The sequence below is a fragment of the Acinonyx jubatus genome, chromosome A2 (genome assembly GCF_027475565.1).
Source record: "Acinonyx jubatus isolate Ajub_Pintada_27869175 chromosome A2, VMU_Ajub_asm_v1.0, whole genome shotgun sequence".
Lineage (NCBI taxonomy): Eukaryota > Metazoa > Chordata > Mammalia > Carnivora > Felidae > Acinonyx > Acinonyx jubatus.
The window spans coordinates 109,972,258-110,000,063 of NC_069383.1; the positions used below are offsets into that span (position 1 = coordinate 109,972,258).

At 50.9% G+C, this 27,806-nt stretch overlaps 1 protein-coding gene across 1 annotated transcript in view; it reads right to left on the reverse strand.

The window, feature by feature from the left end:
* Positions 1-415: 415 nt before the first annotated feature.
* The window catches only part of EFCC1 (EF-hand and coiled-coil domain containing 1), a gene marked incomplete at its 5' end in the record, with an annotated part of 43,461 nt that continues 16,070 nt past the window's right edge, over positions 416-27,806 (reverse strand). Inside the window, 6 exons of the mRNA XM_053220293.1 lie at positions 416-5,059; positions 5,881-5,950; positions 7,680-7,820; positions 9,653-9,818; positions 11,015-11,153; positions 12,913-13,070. Of these exons, the coding sequence (XP_053076268.1) occupies positions 4,923-5,059; positions 5,881-5,950; positions 7,680-7,820; positions 9,653-9,818; positions 11,015-11,153; positions 12,913-13,070 (811 nt within the window). The remainder of the gene's footprint in view (positions 5,060-5,880; positions 5,951-7,679; positions 7,821-9,652; positions 9,819-11,014; positions 11,154-12,912; positions 13,071-27,806) is intronic.

Here is a 27,806-nt window from a genome sequence, read left to right on the forward strand (position 1 = left end):
GGTTCCCTATGCCTAGTTTGCTGATGGGTTGGTGTTTTATTATGAATAAGTGTTGGATTTTGTCAAATGCTTTCTCTGCATTTATTAATATAATCATGAGATTTTTTTTCTTCTTCAGCCTGTTGATGTGCTGGATTACATTAGTTGATTTTTGAATGTTGAGCCGGCCTTGCATACGTGGGATAAATCCCACTTGGTGATGGTGTATAATTCTTTTTGTACATTGTTGGATTTACTTTTTTGAGGACTTTTGCACCTGTGTTCATGATGTAGCTCTAATTTTTCTCTCTTTTTTTTAAATGTTTATTTATTTTTGAGAGAGAGCATGAGTGGGGGAGGTGCAGAGAGAGAGAGAGACACAGAGAATCCCAAGCAGCCTGTCAGTGCAGAGCCTGATGGGGGCCTCGAACTCACGAACCATAAGATCATGACCTGAACCAAAATCAAGAGTTGGACGCTTAAGACTGAGCCACCCAGGCATCCCGTGTAGTTTTCTTTTCTTGTAATAGCTTTGTTTAATTTTGGTATTAGAGTAATTCTGGCCTCAGAATGAGTTAGGGAGTATTCCCTCTGCTTCTGTCTTCTGGAAGAGATTGCAGGAAATTGGAAGAATTTCTTCCTTAAATGTTTCTTCCTTAAATTTACCGGTGAACCCATCTGGGGCCTGGTGCTTTCTGTTTGGGAAGGTTATTAATTATTAATTCAATCCCTTTATTTAATATTTAAAAGATTTTAATTTTGGGTAATCTCTACATCCAATGTGGGGCTTGAACTTACAACCCCAAAATCAAGAGTCACATGCACTACTGACTGAGCCAGTCAGGTGCCCCTGATTCAACCTTTTTAGTAGATATAGGCCTGTTCGGATTTCTTCTTGTGTGAGTGTTGGCCGATTGTGTCTTTCAAGGAATTGGGCCATGTCATCTAGGTAATCAGATTTGGGGACTTCAAGTTTTTCATAACATTGCTTTATTATCCTTTTAATGTTCGTGGGATCCATCGTGATACATCCTCATTCATGTCTGATATTAGCAATATGTGTCTTCTCTATTTTTCTCAATTAGTCTGGCTAGAGGATTATTGAATCTATTCACCTTGTCAAAGAACCAGCTTTTGGTTTCATTGTTTTTCTTTATTGTTTTCTCATTTTCAATTTCATTGATTTCTGCTCTAATTTTTAAAATTATTTCTTCTGCTTATTTTGGACTTAATTTGCTCTTATTCTTCTAGTTTCCTAGGTGGAAGCTTAGGTTTTTGATTTTACATCTTTTTCTTTTCCAATATATGCATCAATGCTATAAACTTCCCTGTAATCACTGCATCCCACAAATTTTGGTAGATTTTATTTCATTTTCATTTAGCTCAAAGCATTTTTAAGTCTCCTTGAGATTTTTTCTTTCACCTACATGTTATTTAGGAGTATGTTGTTTAATTTCTACATATTCAGAGATTTTCCACCTACTTTTGTTGATTGATTTCTAGTTTAATTCTATTATGGTCTGAGAGCATACAGAACACATTGGAAATTGTGAGGGTGTGTTTTATGACCCAGAATATGGTATATCTTGGTGAATATTCCATGTGATCTTGAGAAAAATGTGCATTCTGTATTTTCTGGATGAAGTCCTCCATAGGTATCAATTAGATCCAGTTGGTTGATGGTACTGTTGAGTTCAATTGTGTCCTTACTGATTTTATACCTGCTGGATCTGCCCATTTCTGTTAAAGGGGAGTTGAAGTCTCCATATATAATAGTGGATCCATCCATTTCAACTTGTAGTTCTACTGGTTTTTGCCTTATATATTTTGACACTGTTGTTAGGCGCATATACATTAAGGACTGTTATGTCTTCTTGGAGAACTGACCCTTTATCATCATTATAAAAAGAGGCATTACATAATGCCTCAACATTTTTCCTTTTCTGAAGTCTGCTCTGTCTAAAATTAATATAGGCTCTGATAAAACCCCAATAAGTTAAGCTCTGCCAAAATAGTTTCTCTTAAGGGCCTTGTTAAGAAACATAGAGTGTTCTGGCATATTTCAACATGGTTACTTTCCCTTCTACTGTGAGACGCAGGTTTTTTTCCTCTCTGAGTTTCACTGTGAGGACCTGGTAGAGCTTCAGAAGGTAAAGCTCACCAAGGTGTGGGACTCCACCCCTTCCGTGACTGGGTCACCCTGGAGTTTTTAACTCTCATACTTGTCCACACTGAGCCTCCACCAATTTGTCAATCACAGTTGAGCTTTTCCTATTCTGGTACCGGTTCCTGAGAAGGTGGCTTCTGCTTTGGCAAGTTGTGATTCTCTGCATTCGGCAGTCTGTCTCTCCAATTTGGGGGGCAGCCTTTGCCCTGTGACGTTCATGGATTTAAGAGGATTTGTTGAATTTCCAGCTTGTTCAGCTTTTTACTTGTCGTTAGGATGGGCTGATGACTCCCCAGCTCCTTACATGCTGGACTGGAAACTGGGCACATGGTTGCCCAGCCACAGACTACATCTCCCAGCTTCCCTTGCAGCTAGGCATGGCCAGTGGGGTGTAAGTAGAAACCTTGTGAGCCAGAGAGCCTTTCCTTCCCTTCCCCTCTCCTCCTTCCTATGGGTTGGAAGGCAGATACAATTCTGATGAATTGGCCTCCACCGTGCAAGGGAGGACATCACTCTACGGAATGGCAGAGCCACAAAGTGGAAGGGACCTGGGTCCGTGGGTGACCACATAGAGCAGAGCTGCTCTGCCAACCAGGACCACGCACCTTTGGATTGTTACAGCAGGGAAGTAAAGTTCTATCCTCTTGGACCCAGAGTATTTTGGGGTCTCTTTATCGAGGCAATTTAGCCTGTACCCTAACTAATCCAGACCCCAAGCCCTTAGCGAGCCCAGAGTTTCCTAGCCAGAGACAGCTGGCTGTGGTAGAAAGTACATGAGATACGGGCCGAAACAGGCCTGCTCCAGGCTTGGATGCTGATTTACCGGGTAGCTCACCCTCTCTGGGCACTTCTCCATCCTAATCCACCTCAACTTGCCTCCAATAAGCTGAGGGGCATACAAGTGTGGCGATGAACCACGGATGGCCGGGCAGTTGGTAAGAGCAGATCTTAATGAGGGACATCCCGAGGATGAAGCTTACTGTGACTGTAACCTATGACAGCCCTCTGTGCCTCTGTCTGAAGATTTCAGGTGGCTAGACCTGGAGGCACTGTAGGAATGTGTCTTCCGGTGGCTCTTGGGTTTTAGTAACATAACGGTCAAGTTGACTTTTTTGAGGACAGCTTCCAGGTCTGTGAATCTTAACACATGTGTAGCGTCCTGTGCTTGCTGCCATGGTCAGGATACGGAACAGCTGGCCCTTCTCACTGGGCGGGGCACAGGTGAGGCTCACCTGGGTCATGCAGTCAGCAGCACAGCCGGGGGAGGCGGGCCTGGTGGGCTCAGGCTGAGCTGAGAGGAGCAAGTTGGGGGGCAGCCCCCTCCTCAGGGCTCAGACCAGCCTCCTCAAGGCTCTTCCCTGCCCACTGGCCCCTGAAGAGTCCTAGGGGCCTTCTCAAAAAAGCCTGGCTCATCTGACAGGACCAGGGGTGAGGTGGCCCCCTGGAATGGCCACTGGCCTTGGTCTCTTTCCTTCCATTCCCAGAGGAACCATAGAGAAACTGGGTTGGGGCCTGTGTCACCCTGCTTAGGAGCCTGCAGTGGCTCCCTGATGCCTTCTGGCCCCATCCAAGGTGCTGAGTGTCTGAGGTCAGAGAGGAGGTCGGTCATTGTTTGTCCCCAGTCCCTGCTGCCCTGCCCCGGAGTGTCCGCTGCTCCCAGGCTCCCCCTGGGTACCCCTTGGTCCTCCTTCTCCCATGATCCCCTTCTGTGTCCCTGTAGCTTTGGCCCCAAGCTGCTGGTGCCGCCTTCCTCCCACGGACCTGCGGCTGCCTCTTCTTCCCTCCTCTCCATCCATGCTCCATGGGGCAGCTCAGAATCCTCCAGTGGCTCCTGATCGCCTGTGGAAGCAAGTCCTGGATCCTCATCTGCTATTGGGTTCCCCCACCCCCGACCTTGCCACTGTCCCCCCAGGCACCTGCCCTCACCCCTGCCATTCCCCTCTGTGGTGCATCTGCCCTCCTTGGCTCGGATGAACCCCTCTAGGCTGGACTCCTGAGTAACTATTTTACCTTGATTTAGCGCTGATTTCATGCATGTTGCGCTATTTGCCAACGTATCTTTCTCTCCTATGAGATGTTAAGGTAGGTGAGAACGGGCAGCTTGTCTTACTCTCTCCTATGACCACATGAAACCCAGTACCCACTGCATGCTTGTGAAAGAGGTGTTCCAGGTACTGTACTAAGGGGGGCCCTTTCTGGCCCCACTCTTTGCTCTTGCTGTTTCCTCACATTAGCATTTAATGTCCTTCTCTCCCCTCTCTGTCCATCGAAATCCTGCCTCTCTTCTAGAGTTAGTTCAAGGGCAGCCTCTACCTGGAAGCCTGCAGTGATCACCCCCTCCTTATGCTTCCCCAGCCTGTGTGGCCTGGAGGTTGGGCACAGTGTGCCTGCATCAGGCACATGGGTGACAGGAAGGGGGCAGTGCTGGAAGGGGAAAAGACTCCAGGAGCCCAGGGAGGGGATTCTGGGCCGGGTTGTGCATGAATGTAGGCAACTCTGCACTGAGGGCAGGGGAAGCAGCAGCAGGTATGGGCTGATCCAGCAGCCCCAGGGTTTGAACATGAACTCTGGCAGCAGGAACGCAAGGGAATCTGTGAGGAACGAAAGGAAAGGATGTCTGTCAGGCTCTGTCATGGGAGGCTCTGGGGTTAGGTCCAGTCCCACAAGGAGTCTGGGTCTCCAGGGTTCTGAAGATGTGATGCTGGTCAGGCTGACGTGGAGGCTGGTCTGATGGAGGTCAGGGTGACCCAGGTGCCCACAGGTTGGGCCAGTGGCCTCAGCAGGAGATGAGGAGGGGGTTGGCGAGTGCAGGAGCCGTGGAGGCTGGTGCCGAGGGCTCTCTCCGCAAGAGCTCACAGCCAGCCAAAGCCGTGTGCAGGGCGTCCAGGATGGCTGAGGGTCCAGATCTCCCCTCTGGAAGGGAGGAGTAGACAGGGAGGGCACGTCAGTTTGCTCACCATGGCCCACAGAGCCACTTTTCTTTCTGGGGCCCTCCCCAGCCCTCTCTTGTCTCACTCCCACTGAGGACCCCAGAGAAGCCGGCTCCTAGCACATAATTTCTGACCTCCCTCTCGATTCCAGGGGCCATTCCAGGTGCTAGACATACCCAAGCCTTGCCCAGCAATGCCCTGTGAGGCTAGCGAGCAAAGGCTTATGATCAGTTGGTCATCCCATTAGCGTGAGGCCCTTTGAGGAGAGAGCTTGGCCTGGCTCGTCTTGATTTCACGAGACACAATCTGGCCCTGATGTAATCCTACTGCCCCCGAACTTTATCTAAAAATGGTGACCATGTAGCTCAGTGCTTAAAGGAGAGACCTAAGGCTTTGGGTGCAGCTGGCACTTGGCCTCTCTGTGCTTCAGTCTCTCCATCTGTGGAATGGGCACAATAACAGAACCTTCTTCAGTGGGCTGCTGTCATGACGCAGGGGGTTAAAACCATGTGAGGTGCCTCTCCAGAGCCTGGCACATAGTCAGCCTGCCGACTGAACTGAGAGCAGGGAACCCTGCCCAGTTCCCTTGGGGGTTTTGGCCCTGCTGGCTTCTGCTGGGCTCTTCTTCCCAGGACTTCTGTTCCCCTGCTCTTGTCAAATAGCATTTTGACTCTTCCTGACTACGTACTTTCAGGGCGGTAATGACAGTGGCATTTTGCAGACAAGACACTCAGGACAGACAGTGCTGAGTCAGGCCACCATCAGATGCTGTCCAGGCTCTGAAAGATAGGAGAGATCTCCTACCATGTGTGGGGTCCTTGCAAGCATCCAGCGTGTTCAGCAAAATCTTCCCCAGGGCTCTTTTCGATATGTTCTGAAAAAGAAATAGAGACAGGGCTGGACTGCACTGTGGCGGCTGTGTCCTCGTTCAGCAGCTCGGACTTGGTGGCCCCTACGGGCTTCTGCATGGCTCCCTAGGGCACAGAGAGTCACTACCCCCCTCCCTTCCTGGCCCCCTGGCCCTAGGCTGGCAACACTGCTTGCTGGGCTTCTCAGAGACTTTTGGTGGGTGGATTGAGTGGTATGCGGGACCCATTCCATCAAAGATCACATATTTGTGGATTACCACTCATGTGCCCAAGGAGAAGTAGGCACTTGGGAAATAAACATGAATAAGAGCATTTCTATGCATGCTCTCATGTAACCTTTGGAACAGCTTATATTATTAGGCTCCTTTTAATGGGTGAAAAAAGCAGTGCTGAGAAAGAATGAGACATTCGGCCATAGCCACCCAGCAAGGAGGCAGAAGAACCAGCATTTACCCACAGGCTGCATGGCCAGAAGTTGCCTGCTGGTGCTGGCTGCCCCTCAGCTCTTCTCCCAGGCTGTGCTAATCTGGCCTGGGCCTTGCTGGTTCTGTATCCTAGGCAGTCTGGTGCACAGGTAAGAGCCTGCTTAAAACTCAGGCAAGCCGGGTTCAGATCCCACTTTCACCTTACAGCGGCTGTAATCCTAAGTTAATTGTCTCTCAAGAAAAAAAAATTTAAATGTTTATTTATTTTTGAGAGAGAGAGAGAGAGAGAGAACATGAGTCGGGGGAGAGGCAGAGAGAAGTGGGGACAGAGACTCTGAAGCAGGCTCTGTGCTGACAGCAGAGAGCCTGATGCGGGGCTCGAACCCATAAACCGTGAGATTGTGACCTGAGCCAAAGTTGGATGCTTAACTGATGGAGCCACCCAGGCACCCCTCAAAAAAATTTTTTTTTTCTAAATAGTTTGCTGATGCTATTTAGGAACACGATTGATTTCTGTACTCTGATATTTTATCATTCACCTTGCCAAGAAATTACAATAATTTGCTTATGGATTCTCTTGGGTATTTCTGTGTAGATGAATATGATATATAATTACTGATAGCTTAATGTCTTCTTGTCTAATCCTTACACCTTTTCCTTTTTTTTCTTGTCTTATCCCATTGGCTGGAACATCTAGCTGGAATACAGACAGTGAGGACAGTCATGCTGGTCTTGATTCTGACTTTAGAAGGATTCCTTCTAACATTTCACCAATATCTGTGAGGTTTGTGAGACGTAGTTGGCTGAGACTCCTTATCTGGTAAAGGAGGGTCCTTACTGTTCTTCTTTCTTTTTTTTTTAATGTTTATTTATTTTTGAAGAAGAGAGAGACAAAGTGCGAGTGGGGAAGGGGCAGAAAGAGAAGACACGGAATCCGAAGCAGGCTCCAAGCTCTGAGCTGTCAGCATGGAGCCCGACGTGGGGCCCGAACCCACAAACTGAAATCATGACCTGAGCCAAAGTCAGATGCTTAACCAACTAAGCTACCCAGGCTCCCCTATGATTTTCCTTTCTTATATTCATCCTTCTGTGGTTTTGAAATCAAAGTTAGGTTAGCTTTATAGAACAAATTAGAGAGCCTCCTCTTGTTTTTAATTACCTTCCCTGAGCCTCCTTTTCTGCATTGGAAAGTGGAGATAAGACCTGCCTAATGTGAGGAAAGCTCAGAGCCAGGCGCCCGACATAGGCCGGTGCCCCCTCCTGAGAGCCCCTCTCGTTGCCCTGGGTGGGCCACCTCCTGTGAGCCTACCAGGTCCCGGAGCCTTTGCAGGAGCTGCACCACGTCTACCAGCTTCTCCTCCAGCAGGGACAGCCGCACCCTCTCTGTCTCCACCATCTGCAGCTCCAGCCTCAGCTGCTCATTCTCTTCCACCTTCCGCTGCAGCTCTGCCTGCGGGGACCAACAGGGACTCAGCGCCCACACTCACCGTGCTGTCTCCGGGCAGGACCCACAGCTTGCCTTGGCCCTTTCTCAGAGGTCATCTGGCCCCCTCTGCCCCCCCACCCCCACAGCCCAGAGAGGCTGCATGTCTGGCCTAAGGTCGCACAGTGTGTTGGGTTAATGTAAGAATATGCATATTTTGGTTTCTATTGGAGAACTTCATTTTCCCTTCTCAATCCATATGCTTTCTTTTCATATATATATATATATATATATATATATATATATATATATATATTTTTTTTTTTTTTTTTAATTTAAATGAAAAAAAATTTTTTTTGGTTGCAAGCAACAGAAACTTTTCTGGCTAGCTTAAACAGAAAAAACATTCGCTAGTGAGCTATGGGTCATTCCCAGAACAGACCGGTGGCTGGAGAAGCTCAGGGATGGGGCAGCAGTGGGGTCTGAGACAGTAGGACGGTCTCAGGCCTCTTGTCCAGGGGCCAGAGCTGCGAAGAACACTTTCCAGCAACTCTCCCATCTCTCTCAAGATGGAAGGCCTCAGGAGAGGGGCCTGATTGGGCCAGTGTGAGTCACTGGCCCACCCTTGGCCAGGGGAGCACTGAGACCGTGGGTATCCACTGGGATACCCACTAGGGGGCAGATGCCAGGCAGTCATAAAGTGTCACACGGCTATCTGCCTTCTAAAGCAGGGATGCCAGGAGTAAGGTGGTCCCTGTTCTTAGCACTGATGGAGGGAAAGAGAAGCAGCCGAAGACGTGGTGCCCTTGGACACTCTGAGTCCTCTTTGGGCTTTGGGCGGGACAGAGAAGGCATGGTGCCTATGCCTCCTGCAGACGGGCCTGGAAGATGGGCTTGGGGACACAGCTCGTGTGCCTCAGTAACTCTCCTGATCCCCACTTCCTGGAAATTTACTTAGAAAAGGGGCGGTGGCTATGCCTTGTGGAACTGCATCAGAGCAACGTCAAAGACAGCATGGGTTTAGAATTTCAGGTATATAAATATAAAACGATCTTCTATCAAAACGACAGTTTGCAAAAGCGTAATGTGCTGGGGCTTAATGAAATGGCGACTCTCAGTAGCACTCCACACTTGATTACTGTGGGATGGAGAAGTTGCTAGGAGTGGAGAGATGAGAAAAAATGCCAAGCGGTCTCATTGAAACGGAGACACCTCGCCATTGGCTGTTGGTGTATATCCCTCCCTGACCCTCCATAACTCTCCTGGGGGACAGTGTCCCTCCTCCCCCTCATCTGACTTTGATGGAGCTGCTAATCACTGAATCTTGCCCGGCTACCACAGGGACTGGCCCAGGGACACTCCATGACTGAGGCTGGGCCGGTTGGCGTTCCTCCCTGAGGTTTAGTATATTGGGCTCTTATCCCCCTGGGTTTTCTTAGGTGGGCCAGTGGGAGGCTGGAGCTGTCTCTGGTCCCTTTCCCCACCATACAGAGGAAGCCTTTCTGAAGGAGGGCGAAATGAGGCCAGCGCCAAGAGAAACACAGAGCAGATAGGTGGCAACAATCTGGTCTGAGTCGCTGGATCCAGCTGTTTCTGACGCTCATCTCCTCGGCTGTTCTTGCCAGCTCCATATTCTAATAAATACCTATTCTGCACGCAAGCTGTTCTGAGACGGTTCCTTTAACTTGCAACCAAAATATTCTTCGTTAAATCTACGACAAAGGAAGGCACATCTCTTTGAGTCTTGGTTTACCCATCTGTGAACAGGGCACAGGACTTGGCTGACATCCCTCAGGGTTCTTCCAGCTATGAGAGACTTTAGCATTGGTCCAGACCTCGACCTCTGGGGCTCAGCTGACCTCCTCCCCAGGTGTCCCCAGGGTCTTCTCACTGCAGCCCTGGGTCCCCAGCTGCTCCACCAGCACGGCGATGCGAGCCTCCAGCTCCTCCAGGGTACAGGCATGGTCAGCACTGCCAAAGTGGCCGAAGTAAGTCACAAGCTTCTTGGCTGTCTGTTCATCACACCTGCAGCAAAGGAGAGCACCAGCACTGTGGGGCTGCTTTCCAGAGTCTGCTCCAGCCTCAGAAAGTGGGTGTTGCCACCGAGTCTAAAAGTCAGGCCATGGCACCCCCTGGTCAGTACCCCTCCCATGGCTCCCCATCTGACTGAGAGGAAAAGCCAAAGGCCTCACCCAATGTGCCCCTCTGATCTCCCTGGCCTCCCTCTCATCCATCTTCACTCACTGTGCTCTAGCCACAGAAGCCTCCTCACCGCCCCTCCAACATGCCTCAGGGCCTTTGCACTTCTTGCTGTTCCCTCTTCCTGGAATGCTCTTCCCTCATTTCCTTCAGGTCTTTGCTCCAATAGCACCTTCTTAGAGTGGCCTTCCTGGCATCTCCTTGCCCCTCCCTCTTCTGCTGCTTCACCTTATTTTCCTCCTACTTGTCACCACTCACTAGAATAGGGGCTCCAGGAGAGGAGGGCTGCTGTCTTGTTTATTGCCGTTCTCTCAGAGCCTCCAGATTTGTCTGGCATGAAGTAGGTGCTTAATAAATGCTTGTTGTTGACTTAAGGGTCGGTGGTGACAATAGTCCTGGAAAGCTGACAGCACCATACAATATAATAATAAACACCAGTGCTGCCCCTTGGTGGCGTACCTACTGCGGTCAGGCACCTGTTAGGCATTTTATAGCCTTGACAACAAATCTTCACAAACCTCTTGCCTGCCTTAGAGACGAGGAAGCTGAGGCTCAGAGGAGTCAGGAGACTTGTCTGAGGTGCCCCAGGCATCTGGGTCTTTCTCCCCTCTAGGGTGGTCGTGAGGATTACATAAGTTGGGGAGTCAGAAGGCCCCTGACCTGGGCCAGGCTGGAGGAGGGCACCGTAAACGCTGTTTCTCGCAGGAGCGACCGGGTAAGGAAGGGTCTGGTATGTCCTGGAATTACATGGAGCTGTGGGCATGTCCTGGGATAGCGGCCAGGGGACTGAGAAGACACCAACGGTCATTAAAGCCCCCCACAAAGTGTGCCTTTGCCAGTCCCCTCATTTCATCCCCGCACATGCCTGGGGTGGGGGGCGGGGCATCTGATCACTTCCCTCCTATGGACTAGGGGACAGAATCAGGCCTGTCAGCCTTCCAAGCTCAAGCTCTGTCACTGTGTGAAGGGGCTCTGGGCCTCTCGCGCCCCCCCCCCCCCGCCGCCCTCCGCGGCACACATACCCACTCCTGCAGCTGGAGAGGCGAGCCAGCAGCGTCTTGACCTTGGCCAGTGACCTCTGCTCTTCCTGCCACTTCTTGGCCTCCTCTTCTTCGTCGGAGGCGGCCTGGCCCTCCACTGAGCGGAACAGCTGCCCGTCCACTGCTGGAGAAACACGGGATGCAGGGACAAGGGACAGAGGGAGGGAACCAGGCAGCCCACCCCAGGGGGAAGCCACCAAGGCTCCACCAGGAGCCGAGCCGGCCACCCAGAGCCCCTCCCTGACGTTCTACCCAGGGACCCTGAGAGAGAGAAGCCCTTTTTCTTCTCTGCTTTCTAAGATGACAAAACCAGCCGGGACCTGTCTGTGCCCTCAGAGATGCAATATTATTCCCATTTGAGGATATGGCCATCCCAGCCAGGAAAGCTGTGGGGCGGGGGCTGGGGCTCTGCTGGCACACACACCAGGTTGAACAGGTTTTCAGCTCGCAGGGGGCTGCATGCCTTTGACACTGGGGGGGGGGGGGGCGGGGGATGCAGAGGAAGAGCAGTCATAAGAGTGACTCTGTGTGATCCCCAGCATGGCTGTGTCTGGTTGGTGTCCCCCAGTCTGGCTGTGCATCAGAAACCCCGGGGTTGGTTGTGGCCTCCTGGTGTCCTGTCACCCAGCATCAGGCTCTGTCTCCGGGGGGGGGGGGGAAACAGCCCCCGAATATCTCTCCGGGGGAGCCCTCCCTTTCCTCCCCACTCCACCCCAGTCCCGGGGACACAGATGTCCAGCCTGGCCAGGCAGAGTGCAGACTAGATGGCCACGGGACTGGTTCAGCCAGGGCAGCAGACCCAGGGCGGGCCGAGGACAGTCAGGCCAAAATCTGATTCAAACTTCCAGGGAAGAGAAGGGCCTGCATTCCCCTGGCCTGGGAGTTGGAGGGTGTGGGTCTGGAGCTCCTGGGGGCTGTCTGGTCAGTAAGAGGGGAGCGCCTTCCGCACGATGGGTCCACGAAGGCAAGGCAGCAAGGGGTGCAGTTCTGACATCTCGGCTGTGCCCAAAGCCCACTTGGACTTTTTAATTAATTCCCCGCACCGTACCTTCCATCTAACTCAAGCCAGTTTGACAGTGACAATGGCCTGACCCTCGCAGACAGATAGTATCCTGAGCAGCAAAGCTGTGCATACCTTCCCCCCCGTAGAGGGAGAGGAGAATCAGAAGCAGCAGATCTGAGGTGGGCCTGGGCATCTGTGATCCGGGCCACCTGGCAGGTTTGGGAACCACTGATTCAGGTATCCTGATTTGGGACACCCGTCTCTCCAGCCTGACTGTCCCAGCTGGGTGGGCTCAGGGCCCTTCCGTTTAGTTTCAATAGAAACTGTCCCGGACCAGAGCGCCTGGGTGGCTCAATCGGTTGGGTGTCTGACTTGGGCTTAGGTCACGATCTCATGGTTCGTGAGTTCAAGCCCCGCGTCGGGCTCTGTGCTGACAGCCTGGAGCCTGCTTTGGATTCTGTGTCTTCCTCTCGCTCTGCCCCGCCCCCGCTCACGCTCTGTCTCTCTTTCTTTCTCAAAAATAAATCAATGTTAAAAAAGAAAAATAAGAAACTGTCCCGTACCAAACAGAACCAGGGTTGAGGTGACTGATCCATGACGTTTTGGTTGCGTGAATCGTGTTCCCAATATTGACGGTTTGTTTCTTGTCCTCGGGATTTCCTGGTGCTGTGTGTGTGTGTGTTGTGTATGTGTGCATGTATATATGCGTGTGTGTGTGTGTGTGTGGTATCATTACGGTCACGGTCATTAACACGTCCTGGTGCCCGAGGCAGGGGCAGACAAGGGGCTCTGAAGATGAACTGGAAAGATGGCATCCAGCGGTCCCTCCGCACCTGCCCATGGCTGAGCCCAGCGAGCACTGTGTGCAGGGACAAACCTTCGTCCAGGGGTCTGTTCCCGGAGCTGCTGTCTGACTGCCAGGCTCCCTCTGGAGAGGTGTCTGGGCTTCTGGTCCCACTTTCCTCAGGTTCACCACTCTTGGCTTCTGGCTCTGGGCTGCCTTGTGAGGAGATTGGGAGCTGGGTGCCCTCTGACCTGTGGGCAGGGGAGAAGACACAGGTGCTGAGAGGGAAGAGGGGGCTTGGCCAGCTTCCTGCTGGCAGTGTGGGATGTGGACCCACCCTCTGCCACTGCTTACTCTGTACAGGTGAGCTATGATGTGCCTGAAGAAGACCATGTGGTTGACCTTACTGGCTCTCTACCCAACAGCCAGGATGTTAGAGTCAGACTTCCATGACAGACACTCCCTGTCCCAGTGTCCCTTGCATCTAAGGCACAGGCTGCAATCTAATTTTAGCCAAGGAGGCTAAAGGAAAAATCTTCTGGGGAGCCTCTGGAATGGATTTTTATCCCTTACTAAAAGTAAATCAGGAAAGAAAATGCCCTTCCTTCTTGCCTTTGGACTTTGTCGTGTGGATATGTTTGAAACACTGGCAGCCATCTTGTGACCATGAAGAAATGGCTGAGAGAATTATGGAGTAGTTGAACAAGAGCCCTGATATCTTTCAGCTGCTGAGAGTCCTGGACCTCCCACTGCGGGACTTCTTATTATGGGAGAGATTTTTTTAAAAGTCTTAATTGTTTCAGTTACTTTTAATTGGGCTTTGGAGAACCTACTTCACCCTCATCAATCAATGTTCTTGATATTCTAAGGTCCTCACTTGAATCTTCAGGGTCCGTGTCACTGCCCTTACAAAATCAAGGGAAAAAAAGAAAAACAAATCTATCCTAGCATGAAAATATTCACTAATGAACTGGCTGCTTATTAAACTAGCCCTTTCCTCCTCTTTCATTTTATACCCACATCTGTCTTTCATCTCTTCAGAATCTGTTGTTACTCAACCTCTCCCTGTCAGATGTAACAGCCCAATAGAAAAGAAAGGGCTGTGAAGTGAAATTTCACATCTTGGAAAAGAAGAGGCTGTGGGGGTGTCGTTGAAGGGCTACTGGGGAACCATGGGACTCACAGGCAAAGCCACTGATGGTGGGAATGTGGCAGAGTTGGGCCAGTTTACAACTGAACAAGAGAAAAATCAACAGGATTAGGAAGGGCCAGGAGCACCAGAAGAGACTCGGGGGACTGGGAAAAGCCCTTAGAAAAACGATCAAAAGTCTCGAATACTTTTGCAAAGAGACCCTCCTCATGACCCAGTTGCAACAACAAGAAAATGTGACGTTAAGGACGCCCCATTGTGTTTTCACACAGTTTTGTTGGGAAAATTATTCCAAAAGGAATATAATCAACCCAGAAACAGTCTACATCTAAGAATTAATACACTGTCCTACAGTCATGAAGATTGCTTTTAAAAAAGGAGTGAAAAGTGAAAAATAGAATTGCCGTGTGACCCGGTAGACCACTTCTGGGTATGTACCCAAAAGATCTGAAAGCCGGGACTCAAGCAGATGTTGATACACCCTTGTCCACCGCAGCATGATTCAAAAGGTAGAAGTGACCCAAGTGCCCATTGATGGTTGAATGGATAAAGTGTGATCTATCCATACAATGCAATATTATCCAGCCTCCCAAAGGGAGGAAATACCGACGTGCTACAACACGGACGAGACTTGACATGGTGCTCAGCGAAAGAAGCCAGTCATCAGAGGACAAATGCTGTATGATCCCACTTCTGTGAGGTCCCTAGAGCGCTCAGATTCCTGGAGACAGAAAGTAGGAGGGTGGGTGCCGGGTGGGGGGCTGGGGGCCAGGAGAATGGGGAGTTAGTGTTTAATGGGGACAAAGTTACATTTTGGGAAGATGAGAGAGGTTCTGTGGATGGGTGGGGGGATGGTTGCACAACAGTGTGAATGTACTTAAGGGCACTGAACTGTGCACTAAAAAATGGCTACAATTGTTAAGTTGTATGTTATGTATACATGTTACAATGGAAAAAAAAAAAAGAAGGAATAAGTAGTTGAAAACATCACCTGGTTGTATCTGCTAAGTAGCACAAGAAACTCACTTTAATACATTTTGGGTTTAGTTTTCAAGTTAAAGCCTCAGTCAAGTCAGACACAGGCCACTCTCTTTGGTCCCATTTTGTGCAGATTCACTTCAGTGGATCTTTCCGGGGCCAAGTATTATTGGAAACCGAGGACCCTTCTGCTCAGTTCAGGAGTTGCTGTTTGAAGTCACCGGCCAGTCCTTGCCCACACAGACCACTGTAAAGATAGAAGCCACACGACACCGTGGATGAAGCGGGGGCCTTGGTGCCAGCCCTGGCCTTGCCAATGAGGAAGTGGCAGTGGGACTTGGTCCCCATTTTGCAGATGGGTCGCTGGAGCCGATGGCCTCTGAGGTCCTCCCATCTCTGCTTGCGTTCTGGTGATCAGGCCTGTGTGAGTATTCAGAGGAGCCAGCTTGGCCAGCATGCATGTCAAGGAAACGACAGCAGCCGTTCCAGAGTGATTGGGACATGGGGACGCGGCACTGCAGAGAGTCCTAGCAGGTGTGGGTGCCCAGTGTTTGTTGGGTGGATTCAGCATCAGGGGGACTGTCTGCTGAGCCAAACAAGAGGGGATCTGCGGGACTGCGCTCGGGACCCAGAGCAGGGCATCGGCTGCCTGGGGCCACCCAGCACCTCCTCCCCGTTGGTGGCAGCTTCCCTGACTGCCACCCAGATGTCTCACCTGCTCACCTACCCCTACCACCAGCAGCTAGTCTGCTCAGAGGAGGGCGTGGCGTGTGGCTCCTCCCCATGCTAATTAGCATGATCCCATCCCTGGCCACCGTGATTGGCCCAGGCCTGCACAGGTAGCCAATGAGACCAAAGGAACTGTCTGCTGGGGTTTCCCGCGGATCCGCTGGCTCCCTGCCTGGTGAGGTCTGAGGACGACATGTAGGGAGATGTGACAGCCCAGGGGGCTGGCTGGAGATGCAGGGAGCTACAGAGAGAGCCTGAAGATGACAACAGAAACGACATCCTTAATGACATGATTTGGGTTGCTGGATCAGGGCTAACCCTAAACTTTTGTGTGTGTGTTTTTAAAATGTTTTATTTTGGGGAGAGAGCGCGAGCACATGACTGGGAGAGAGGGGCAGAGAGAGAGAGAATCCCAACCAGGCTCCACGCTTAGTGCAGAGCCCAATGTGGGGCTCGATCCCAGGACCCTGGGATCATGACGTGAGCAGAAATCAAGAGTTGGATGCTCAAGCGACTGAGCCACCAGGAGCCCCTAAACTTTTGTGTTTTACAAGCCAATAACTCTGACTGATTAAGTCCTGTATTCAAGCTCCTGTAATGCAAGCGGAGAACAGGGATCTGGCTTGGCAGCTGTCAGTGTGAAAAGGCCATGGGCGGGTATTCTTGTTTAAGCATGACACCATGTGAGGTTTCCAAAGGCTCATACAGCCCGGAGAAGAGAAGACACGAGGGTATGGGGTCACTGTTTCCAAGACTCAAAGGTGGAGACAAGTAGCCTTTTTATGGCCCCAGAGGGCAATGCTTGCCCAGAAGGAGAGAAGGAGAGGGAAGCAAAGATGAGATTTGGAGAATCAGAAGGAGGCAGTTTTAGCTCACTGTGAGGAATGACTTTCTCACAGGGATTGCTGACCAAGAACAGAATGGGCTGTCTTGTAAGGTAATGAGCTTCTGGGCCAAGGAGGTATGTAAGGAGGTAAGGGACTTCAGTGGGCTGGAATTTTGAACAGAGTTGGAGGCCGAACTTGACAATATCTATGTCTTCCCACTCTGAAATGCTGCTTTCCCCCCTAAATTATTTAAGGGCTTCAACAAACAATATGAGACGGAGGGACCCAGCCCTTATTTACAAGTTTCCTAGCATAGGCTAGCGCTGGCACCCTGGTCCCTCCTCTCCCCACATGCCCACAGCCACTTGAATCTTGGAAACCCTGCCCCAAGTGCAACTTTGTGCATTACCAACAATAACCAAAAACAACAACAGCTAAATCTTTCAGAATGCTTACTAGGTGCCAGGCACTGTTCTCAGTGCTTTAAACATTTTCCTCGCAGCAACCCTAGGAAGTAGGTACTGCCATTACCCCCATTTTGCAGAGGCACAGACAGCCAGAGTAACTTCCTCAAGCCTCACAACTCAGTTCTGGAGCTGCTGGGATTCACGCTCAGGCCACTGGCTCTGGGCCCACACCTCCGTGGCCCTGCCACGTGGGAGGAAGTTTGGGAGGCAAGGTCTGGAATGACCCAGCCCAGCCGCCATTCTCATTAGGTGACTATAGGCCACAGGCAATGAAGTCGGGAAGAGGAAGCCACCGAGAACAGAGTGTGGAGAGTGGGACAGGGGCGGATATGCCTCGGAATTTTCCAAGAAATAAAATGTGGCTGCAAAGCAACAGAGTGTCCCCAGGGACGCCGAGCGTGTGCTACCTGGTCTAGTAACTGGTATTTGACCGAGTCTGTCATTACCCCCCCCCAACCCCCCCCCCCCCCCCCCCGCGATTCACTCCGTAGGGTCATTCGCATAGTCACGTAAATGTGCTGTAATATCTCCACCTTAAAACCAAAAACGAAAGCCAACCAATGAAATAACCCTCTCCCGCATACAGGTTCCCCCACTTGCCACCTCTCTCTCTGTCCGGTTTAGGGCAGAACTTCTAGAAAGAGCTGCCTCGGCTACACATGCCGTTCCGATCTCACCTTGTCACCCACGACGGCTGTCCTGTGAGACCCAATGGCTGCCTCTCAGTGCTCATCTGGCCGGTGAAATGAACACTACACTTCCTAGTGCACACATCATGGTGCACATTTCATTCTTTTCACGTTTATTTTTAATTAATTTTAGAGAGAGAGAGCAAGCAGGGAAGAGGGGCAGAGGGAGAGAGAGAGAGAGAAAGAATCTCAAGCTCAGTGTGGAGCCCAACTCGGGGCTCAGTCCTACAACCCTGGGATCCTGACCTGAGCCAAAATCAAGAGTCAGATCCTCAACGCTCAACCTATTGAGCCAGCCGGGTGCCCCCATAGTGCACATTTCATGGGGTCCGTTTCACGAACACTACTATATAGAAGGCAACGGATGCTACATTACTCCCTCACCTGGTCACTTTCTTCAGGTGGCTTCCAGGAGACAGCTCATCCCTCCCTGGTGCTCCTCCTTGTCTACTTGGCTCGTTCCTCCTCTTCCTCCCTACTCCTCTGTGCTGGCTGGCATGCCCTCAGACCCCACCTGAGAATTTTATATCATTTAACTCTTTAAGGGGTCTCAGCCAATGCTGTGGCGGTAAGAGCTGATGACTTCCAAATGTATCTCCAGCTTTGGCTTCTGGGATCCAGTTTTATGACAGCCTTGCCCAGCTTAACTGCTGCCTTGGCATCTCAACCTGGATGTCCCACAGGCATTGCAGATGCCTCCGAGTATCCTTGTCTTTCTCCGTCTGCTCCCTCTGTTTGCCCTCTGTGAAAAGCGCCAACACTCACTTGGCCCTCCAAAGTGGAGGTCATACATGAGGGCGGAGAGTCTGACCCGTCACTCAGTTCTGACCCCATGTCCAGCCCAGGGGTGCTGGAGGGAGACAGAGGGCCGTTCTATAATGCTATTGTGTGGCCACTCCCATGCTGGGTTTGGGCAGGTGGGGACAGAAGTGGGAAGGAGGCAGGGGGAGTGCAGCCCCTGCCCTCAATGGATTTCTGGGTGACAGGGAGTCCAGACCCTTCACTCTTCAAGGCAGTGCCCACTGGACTCGGGGCCAGACCCTCATAGACAAGGAGGGTGCTGGGTCTGCAAAGCAGGGAAGGTGTCCTAGAGGAGGCAGGACTTGGGGTTGAACAGAACGAAAGAGGCAAGGCAGCAGGTGTCTCTGGGGACAGATCAGGGGCAGCAGGGCCAGAGAAAAGGAGTCACGGTAGACCAGAAAGGGCTGAACAGGCCCTGATTGGGCACCCCAACTCCGGGCTGTGCCTTATGTGTGGTGTTTTGAGTACTGCTCATGGACTTAGGAGGTCGATATCTCTCAGAGGAGGAAAAGGTTAAGTCACAGGTGGTTGAGGGCCAGCAGAGATCCGGACCTGGGTCCCTCCTCTCCAAAGCCTGACCTCGCCTTGTTCCATTGTCCCATTCCCTAGGTCACCAGGCCTTGGAAGGTCCCACATCTTATAGATGGTGGAAGCAAGCAGAGGTTTGCAGGTATTAGGTTGAACCATATGGAATTGCTGGATTTTGCTGGTTTTTTTTTTTTTTTTTTTTTTTGAGAGAGAGAGAGAGAGAAGGGAGAACATGAGGGGCGGGGGTGGGGGGTGGGTGGTGACAGAGAGAGAGTGAGTCAGAGGATCCGAAGTGGGCTCTGTGGCTGTTGGCCCAGGGCCCAATGCGGGGCTTGAACCCACAAACCACAAGATCATGACCTGAGCCGAAATCGGACTCTTAACCGACTGAGCCACCCAGGCTAATTTTGCTGATTTAGACCTGCAAAGGGGAATTTAAAATGGTTCAATCTGATAGGATGTGCATGGATACAGTCTCTCAATTGACCGGTTGCAAATCTGTCACTTCAGTGGTGAGTACCCTGGTTTGTGAGAGGCTTTGTTAGAATTTTCTAGGCCTACAGGGCTCCTGGCTGGTTCAGTCGGTGGAGCACGTGACTCTTGATCTTGGGGTTGTGAGTTCAAGCACCATGATGGATATACAGATTACTTAGAAATAAAAAGAAAAGAAAGAAAGGGTTTTCTGGGTCTAGAAATCTGATAGCCATCCACCCTAGGACTGGGCTATATAGCCCCATGGTTTAAGGAGTGTTTCCCATAAGAATGGGTCCCTTCAAATCGGCTCTGGGCAGGAGACAGAACTACTTGGGGACAAGGCAGAGGGTCACCTGTCATCTTGCTGAATGAGCTGGGTGCTCTGGCCCTCCCCCCCCCCCCCCCCCCCCCGCCAACCCACAGGTCCAGCCTCCTTGAAACACCAGCCCCAAGGTCACAGAGCAGACACTGTATCATGTTACGTCTCTACCCTCGCTCCCCACCCCCTGGGCCATCAGTACTTGCTATCATGGTCATTTTCTGGAAGACAGCTCTGACCCTGCTCCAAAGCTCTCTGTGGCTCCCATGGCCAACTGGAGAGGTCCAGATCCCCTGATATCTGAACCCCTCCATGGAGGAGTTTCTGAAGTTGCAAAGCAAAGATCCGACGGAGGAAAGAACACATTTTGCTCAGGAGGGCCCTCTGGGTGGGGACAAGTCCCTCTGCTCCCTCCCCACCCCCCGTCCTGCCCTCCAGTCCCCACTGTACGGGAGTACAGTAAGGGAGCAGAGGTCAGCTCTGACCCCGTGTCTCTTGCCTTCAAAATGCTTCAGTGGCTCTCTGTGGCCACCAGGAAGAACTTCAATAGCCCTAACACAACATCAAGGGTCCTCCAAGATCTGACCTAACCCTCCAGCCTCATCACTGGTGATGACCACCGGGCATAGCACAGCCAGACCCACCGAACTCCTGTGTGTTGCTCTTGGGGCCTTTGCGCGTGACAACCACAGCCAACACCCGTATGGCCTCACCCGTATGGTGTGCCAGACATGACACCATTCTGAGTCTTTTAATGCAAACTGCTCTATTCTTCCCAGTAACCCTAAGAAGGAGTGATTTCTTCTTCTTCTTCTTCTTTTTTAGTTTGTGCATTTTGAGAGAGAGAGAGAGAGAGAGAGAGAGAGAGAGAATGTGCATGAGTTGGGGAGGGGCAGAGAAAGAAGGAGAGAGAGAGAACCTCAAGCAGGCTCTGTGCTTGGTGGTTCGGAGCCCTGGGTGAGGCTCGATCTCATGACCACGAGATCACGACCTGAGCCAAGATCAGGAGTTGGACACGCAACTGACTGAGCCACCTAGGCACCCCTGAAGGAGTGATTCTTGTTACTGCCATTTTACAGATGAGGAAACTGAGGTGCAGAGAGCAATTTGCCCAAGGCCACACAGATTGCCCCATCTTCAATGTGCACCCCGAGCCCAGCAAGTTCAGCCTGGAAAATCCTACTGGCCCTTTGCTCTCCCCTCTGTAATGCAAATACAACTTCCTCTCAGGACTCCCCTCTCTCTCACCTGGACTCCCAGAGCTCACATGCTCTCAGGTGTCCTGTTATGATACATGTCCTTCACCAGACAGAGGTTTCCTCCGGGCATCACAGGGACAGAGTGGCCCAATAATGAATTAGTGAATGAGGGCATGAATGTGTGAAGGGTAGGTCAGGCCTGGACAAGTCCTGAGCCTGGGTGAGGATCCCAGCTTCCTCCCTCACCTTGTGCTCTTGGATTGTTCCAGAAAGGACAGAGAGGAGAGCACTCATTGTGAAGCCACAAGGCCTGGGTGGCGCCCCAGCTCTGATCAGCTTTTCCTGTGGATCAGGGGCTCATCTCCTGCGCACCTCACTGAGGGGTGGACCCTCAAAGTGAGAGGGTGTCGTGCTTTCTTAAACTGTACACCTTTTTGGCCGCCGACCCTACTGCTTACTAATACAGGTTTCCTTTCCTAGGAAACACGATTACCAGCCGTGGAAAGCCGGTATCTCGTCCCACACAGAAAGTAACAACAGCCACAAAAATACAGAAAAGAACAAAACAAAGTGAGTCGATCCTACCTAACCCTGAGGTTTCTGTCTGCCTCTGAACCCGAGACTGCTTTTTCTCCCTTAAAGTGGGTTAGCCCGGAGGCGCTAGAGATTTGCCTGTTCCAAACCAGGACTGAGGAGGCCCAGCCTCCTCGCTCCATGCCTCCCTGGCCTGTGACCCCTTCTGCGCCTCGGTGCCACTCTCCTTTGGGAGCCATGGAGGAACTGGGGGCGGTGGGGGGGGGGGGGGACTCCTGTGACTGTGGAGGTACCGGTCACTCAGCAAGCACTGGAGAAGGACCTCCTTCCCAGTTCCAGGCGGTTCTGGGGCAAGGTGGGCCCTGGAGGCTGTCCACTGTCCCCTTACACCCTCGCTTCCGGACAGACCCGAGTCCTCGTGTGCGGTTGGGCGTTTCCTCCAGCGGGCCGCATCTGTGCACTTCCCGGAGGTTGGGGTGAACCTCTGATATCTCCCTCCTGTTGGAGGCCGATGGCCACATCTGGCCACCAGCCCGGCGGCTTATGCAATCTGACAAAGGCCAGATGTTGCTTTCTCCCTTCCTCCAGTCCTGCGGCTCCTGGCTCTCAGCTCGAGGTCCCCAACACACAGGCCCCTTCTTGGGATCCACGATGCCGAGAGGGGTCTCGGGAACTGCCCTATCTGGGTCACGTCCCGCAGGACTGTGGCTCTGCAGTGTGACCCCCGGGTCTCCATTTCATCCCCCCATTCACTCGTGAGTAAACACGGAGGGGCCCTGGGTCCCATGAGGGGGACATGAAATGACACAGTACTTCCAAAGCTGGGGAGCCCCGGCCTCCACTAACATTGGAGGCCATCCAAGGTGGTGCTCAGATGGACAGTTGCGTGTGTGTGTTTTAAACAGCTAAGCATTCATTTTGACGTGTATGAAGCACAAATAACAAGCACACCAAACAATTTCAGTTTTCTGTGTATGATAGTTATACCTTTCTTTTCTTTAAAAAAAATTTTTTTTTAACATTTATTTATTTTTTGAGAGACAGAGAGAGACAGAGCATGAGCAGGGGGGGTGCAGAGAAAAGGAGACACAGAATCGGAAGCAGGCTCCAGGCTCCGAACTGTCAGCACAGAGCCCGACGTGGGGCTCGAACTCACGAACCGTGAGATCATGACCTGGGCCGAAGTCAGTCACCTAACAGACTGAGCCACCCAGGCGCCCCCTTTCTTTTCATTTTAAACAATGTTTATTTATTTACTTATTTTAAAAATGTTTATTTATTTTGAGAGAGAGAGAGAGACAGCATGAGCATGAATGGGGGAGGGGCAGAGAAAGAGGGAGCAGGAGGATCCCAGGCAGGCTCCACACGGTAAGCACAGAGCCCGACGTGGGGCTCGAACTCATGAACTGTGAAATCATGACCTGAGCTGAAATCAAGAGTTGAATGCTCAACAGACTGAGCCACCCAGGGGCCCCTACCTTTCTTTTCAATAAATTTATTTAAGTAAAAAGAGTGAGATGATTTAAGGAAAAATATTAAATAATAATAGCACAGGTGCTATGCAGATAATGGCAAAAAGTGACACGGAGCCTAGGAGAATGTCTGAAGCTTGGCGAGCCTTAGACCAGCACACGGTAAGCTCCGGGAGCTACGAGAGCTGCGCTCTTTACGGCCTCAGCCACTTGGTTAGCCCCTCAGGGGAAAGGACCCCAACTCTAAATATGGGCACCCTCTTTTTATAATGGCTATTTCGGAATGGCCCCCACATGAGCTGGATAAATAATATACTCAATCCTCACAAATATTCGAAAAAATTCAAAAAAAATTAATGTGATGCGCTAACAGTGATTTAAAGGAGAAAGGAAGGTTATAATACACATTTCAACATGTAAATATTCAGATGTAATGATACTTTTAGATGGTTAAACCTACCTATAATGGCTTTTTAAAAATTAAAGTGTACTTAACACAATGTGACATTAGTTTCAGGTGTATGACACAGTGATCACACATTCTACTGTGTTCACCACACGTGTAGCTGTCCTCTGTCACCATACAACACTGTTACAATACCAGTGACCATGTTCCCTGTGCTGTACCTTCATCCCATGACTTACTCATTCCATAACTGGAAGCCTGTATCTCCCACTGCCCTTCACCCCACCCCTCCCCTCTGGCGGCCATCAGTTTGTTCTCTGTATTTATGGGTCTGTTTCTGCTTTGTGTTTGTTTTGTTATAACTGCTACAGTTGAATTTGAGAGTCATGAGGTAATATTCAATTGCATGTTGTTGACATTCTTTCCCTATATTTGGCATTTTGAAATATGGGCTAAGAAAATATATTCAGATGGATGGATGGATGGATGGATGGATAGGTGACTGGATGGATAGATGGATGGATGCATGGATGGATGGATGGATAGGTGACTGGATGGATAGATGGATAGACGGATGGATGGATGGATGCATGGGTGGATGGATAGGTGAATGGATGGGTGGACAGATGGGTTGATAGATAAGCAGACTCACTGGGACACAGCATAATGAATGCCAGTGGACACAGACATTCCTTATCAGCTGGTTAAGCACAAGTGTTGTCAGTGTCTAGGATGTGGTTTTGAAATGATGAGCAATTCTTGGAAAATTCCAAACAAAACAAAGTATAACCTTCCCACTACTCACGCAGCATTACATTCTTGGAAAATCCATTGTACGTTAAAGCTATGCAAAGAATTTGTGGTTATATGTAAAGCAGCGTTAGATCCCAGTCTCAGACAATTGTAGTGACAGCACGTTTTTCAAAGAATGAATGTCCAGACATTTGGAAGCCGTGTGGGGTACAGGGCAATCCTGGGTTGTACAGGACCTGTGCAGAAGCTTGCGTCCCTGGGAAGGCCCCCCTCAAGGGCCAGGAACACTGTCCCCCTATTCATTGAGACAAACACTCCCTCCCCACAAGTTTCCAGAACATCCCTGGAGGGAAGCTGCTTCCAGAGAGATGCCTTGTTGCAGACTCCCTCCTTGCTCCTGTTCTAACCTCAGGTCCCACTGGCTATGGGAGCCTCCACCCAAACCTGGCTCTAGGCTGCCTCATGGGGGGACTATAAGGTGCCCAATTGATGGATTTGGACTTGGAGGCTGCCGGTTCAGCCACTTGGACCATGCCAATGCCCTGGGGAAGCACCCAGGAACTTCACTGGCCAGTGTCCTCTGGCCTGCAGCCATTCTGGTCAGCCCCCGCCCCCCCCTCCCCCCCCCGCCGCCATGTGGTCTCTGGGCTTGCAGAGCCACGAAGGATGGGGGATTGGCTTGTATCTGTTTACTCCTGGGCTAGCCTCTCAAGCAAGGGTGCCCTCATCAAGTCCCTTCCCCTCACTGAGACTCAGCAGCCCCAAGCTTTTAAATGGGGAAGTCACCCCTGCTCATGGATGAGAGCTGGGGCTAAGTGAGGGACGTGTGCACCTGTTCACACTGTAGGCACGCATCCAACTCTTGTTAGCTCCCATTCTCTGTTCACAACCGCCTCCTTCTCTATTCATTTTGTTTTCTAAAAACCTCAAATAAATGCTTCAGCGCATGGATTGTCGCCCAGTTTCTTAATCTGACCTGTGCCGATGAATATGGTGGCCGCTTGTCATACTGGGCTACTGAAATTTAAACTAATTACAATGAAATTCAGGTCCTCAGCATGTGAGCCACATGTCAAGTGCTCAGTAGCCACATGTGGCTTATGGCTACCATATTGGACAGTGCAGATATAAGCCATTTACATCATCACAGAAAGTTCTGTTGGACAGCACTGAGGTTATGGTAAGAAGATAAACTAATACTTCACAGTCATTTTGCCTCGAACCATAATTCTGACTTGTAAGTCGCCTGTCCAATTCACTATTACGTTCCTGCAGTGATAATTCTGCTTAAATTGCAATTATCTGAACCTAGAAATTGACCCTGTTGTATGTATAAACAAAATATATCACAAGTGGGTTCCTGCCATAATCCAATGCACTCCTCTCTACATGGAAAAACTCAAACCGGGTCCCCATCGACACCCACTGAAGGGGTGGACTCTGGGTGGATTAAAGACCTAAATATGAAGGGCAGAATTAAAATAGAACATACAGCAGGATGAGTGGCTTTGAGACCTAGGGGTGGGGGACAGCTCAAACAAAAACTCAAAAGCAAAAATCACAAGGCCCAAAGCATTTGATGAATTTGATCAATCAAAGGACACATGGGAGCCGGCTGGCGTCCCTTGGTCAAGTTCTGTGCAAGCCTCTCACAACCCAGCAATTCCGCCCCCGGGGTATTGTTTTTTGGGGGAAGTTCTCGCACCCGTCTGCAGGGTGGCATGGAGGAGAATGCTCATCAGTGTCATCTGGGGAGGTGGCAGCTGGGAGGCGGCTCTGGGATTGGGCGGGAGACTCACCAGGAGGGAGGGACAAGGGGCAGCCGTGCACACAGCCAAGGCACCTGAAACATGCAAGGCTGAGTGAAAAATGCAAGACGCGGCGTGAGACACAGAACACAGTGCCGTTACGGACGCCGAACGCAGACACAGAAACACACGTTTTGCCGGAGCACAGTGAAAAGAAGATACCTGGAAGTCACTTGAGGAGGGTTGCCGATAGGGTGGACAGGGAAGTGGGAAGAGAAGGGGAGAAAGTATCCATTCCTACCCCGGCTCCAACCCAAGTCTCCCGCTCCGAGTATACAACCTTCCAAGTGTCAGAATACATGTTCACCGATGACCAGCACGGCGGTTGTAGGACACTATCACTGAACTCAGGGGCTGGCAAACTTTTCCTGTAGAGGGCCAGGGGGTCAATATTTCAGGCTCAGCAGCCCATGTGGCCACTGCTGTAGTTACTCAGTTCTGCCTTTCAGGTGCAAAAGCAGCTACAGACAATCCACAAGGAAATGAACATGGCTGTGTTCCAAACTTTATTTTATGGATACTGAAATTTGCAACGTCATGAAATTCCTCTGTGCCAGGAATATTGTTCCTTTTCGCATTTTCAACCATGTGAAAAGGTTGAAATCATAGTTTGCATAAGATCCATAAATAGGCTTGTGGCTAGATATGGCCCACAGGCTGTAGTTTGCGAACTCCTGGTTTAATTGATGACTTTTGCCCTCAGTGGACAGAATTTCATCCAGAGAAAACGTGTTTAATTGCTGTGGTAGGCTGAGGGCTCACCTTGCCCCCAAGGCCAGCCAGCCAGCACCTTCTGGATTTGTGAAGAGCACTGAATGAGAGATGGAACAGAGCAACCATCTGGCTGGGGCCAGAAAGACCACCCTGAGGGGAGTGGGGACCCCCTGAATGGGCAGCATGGCGTATCCATCTGGGTCAGCAGGAGGGAGGGATGTTGTTTGTGGCTGATATGCTAAGGGAGTGGGTGGCTGACAGCCTGTGGGACACACGTTCACAGGTGCAGGCTCACTCGAGCTCATTGGTGGTATCTAATGGCAGAGGGCACGAGTGGTGGGTGGCAGGAGGGGACGCCGGCAGCCTGCCCCTAGACCAGCCGGGTCAGCTCTGCCTTGCTTTGGCCTGAGTCTGGCCCTCCGATGTGCTGGCCCCTGACACCCTGCCAAATAATTCCCTTCCAGCTTTAGTGAGCCAGCGTCACTTCCTGTTGTTTGCAACCATGGCCCCCCAGCTGGTATGGCTTTGAGCAATTCACATCACCTTTCTCAACTTCAACTTTCTTTCCACAAAAATGTCTTACTTACATGGTGTGCACCATGGTTACGGCAGGGTGGGCAGAGTTTCTAGCAATGACTCAAAGGTTCCTGCAGCCCTTGACTGTGGGGAGGTATCATCCCCTTGATGGTGTTATGTTGTTACAGCTGATGTCAAGGGGGTTAACGTTCCCATCCAGTCACATGAGTCCCTTTAAAAACAGAGAGCTCTCTTGGGGCGCCTGGGTGACTCAGTTGGTTAAGCGTCTGACTTCAGCTCAGGTCATGATCTTGTGGTTCGTGGGTTCGAGCCCCGCATCGGGCTCTGCGCTGACAGCTCGGAGCCTGGAGGCTGCTTTGGGTTCTGTGTCTCCCTCTCTCTCTGCCCCTCCCCTGCTCGTGCTCTGTCTCTCTCTCAAAAATCAATAAACATTAAAAAAAATATTTAATAACAGAGAGCTCTCCGGTCCAAAGAGGACTTCAGGGAGACCTGAAGTGTGAGAAGGACTTGGGTCCTCGCTGGCCAGAAGGTGAATGGGCCATGCGAGGTGCAGTGTGAACAGTGACCCTGGAGCTGACAGCCAGCAAGGAAACTGGGATCTT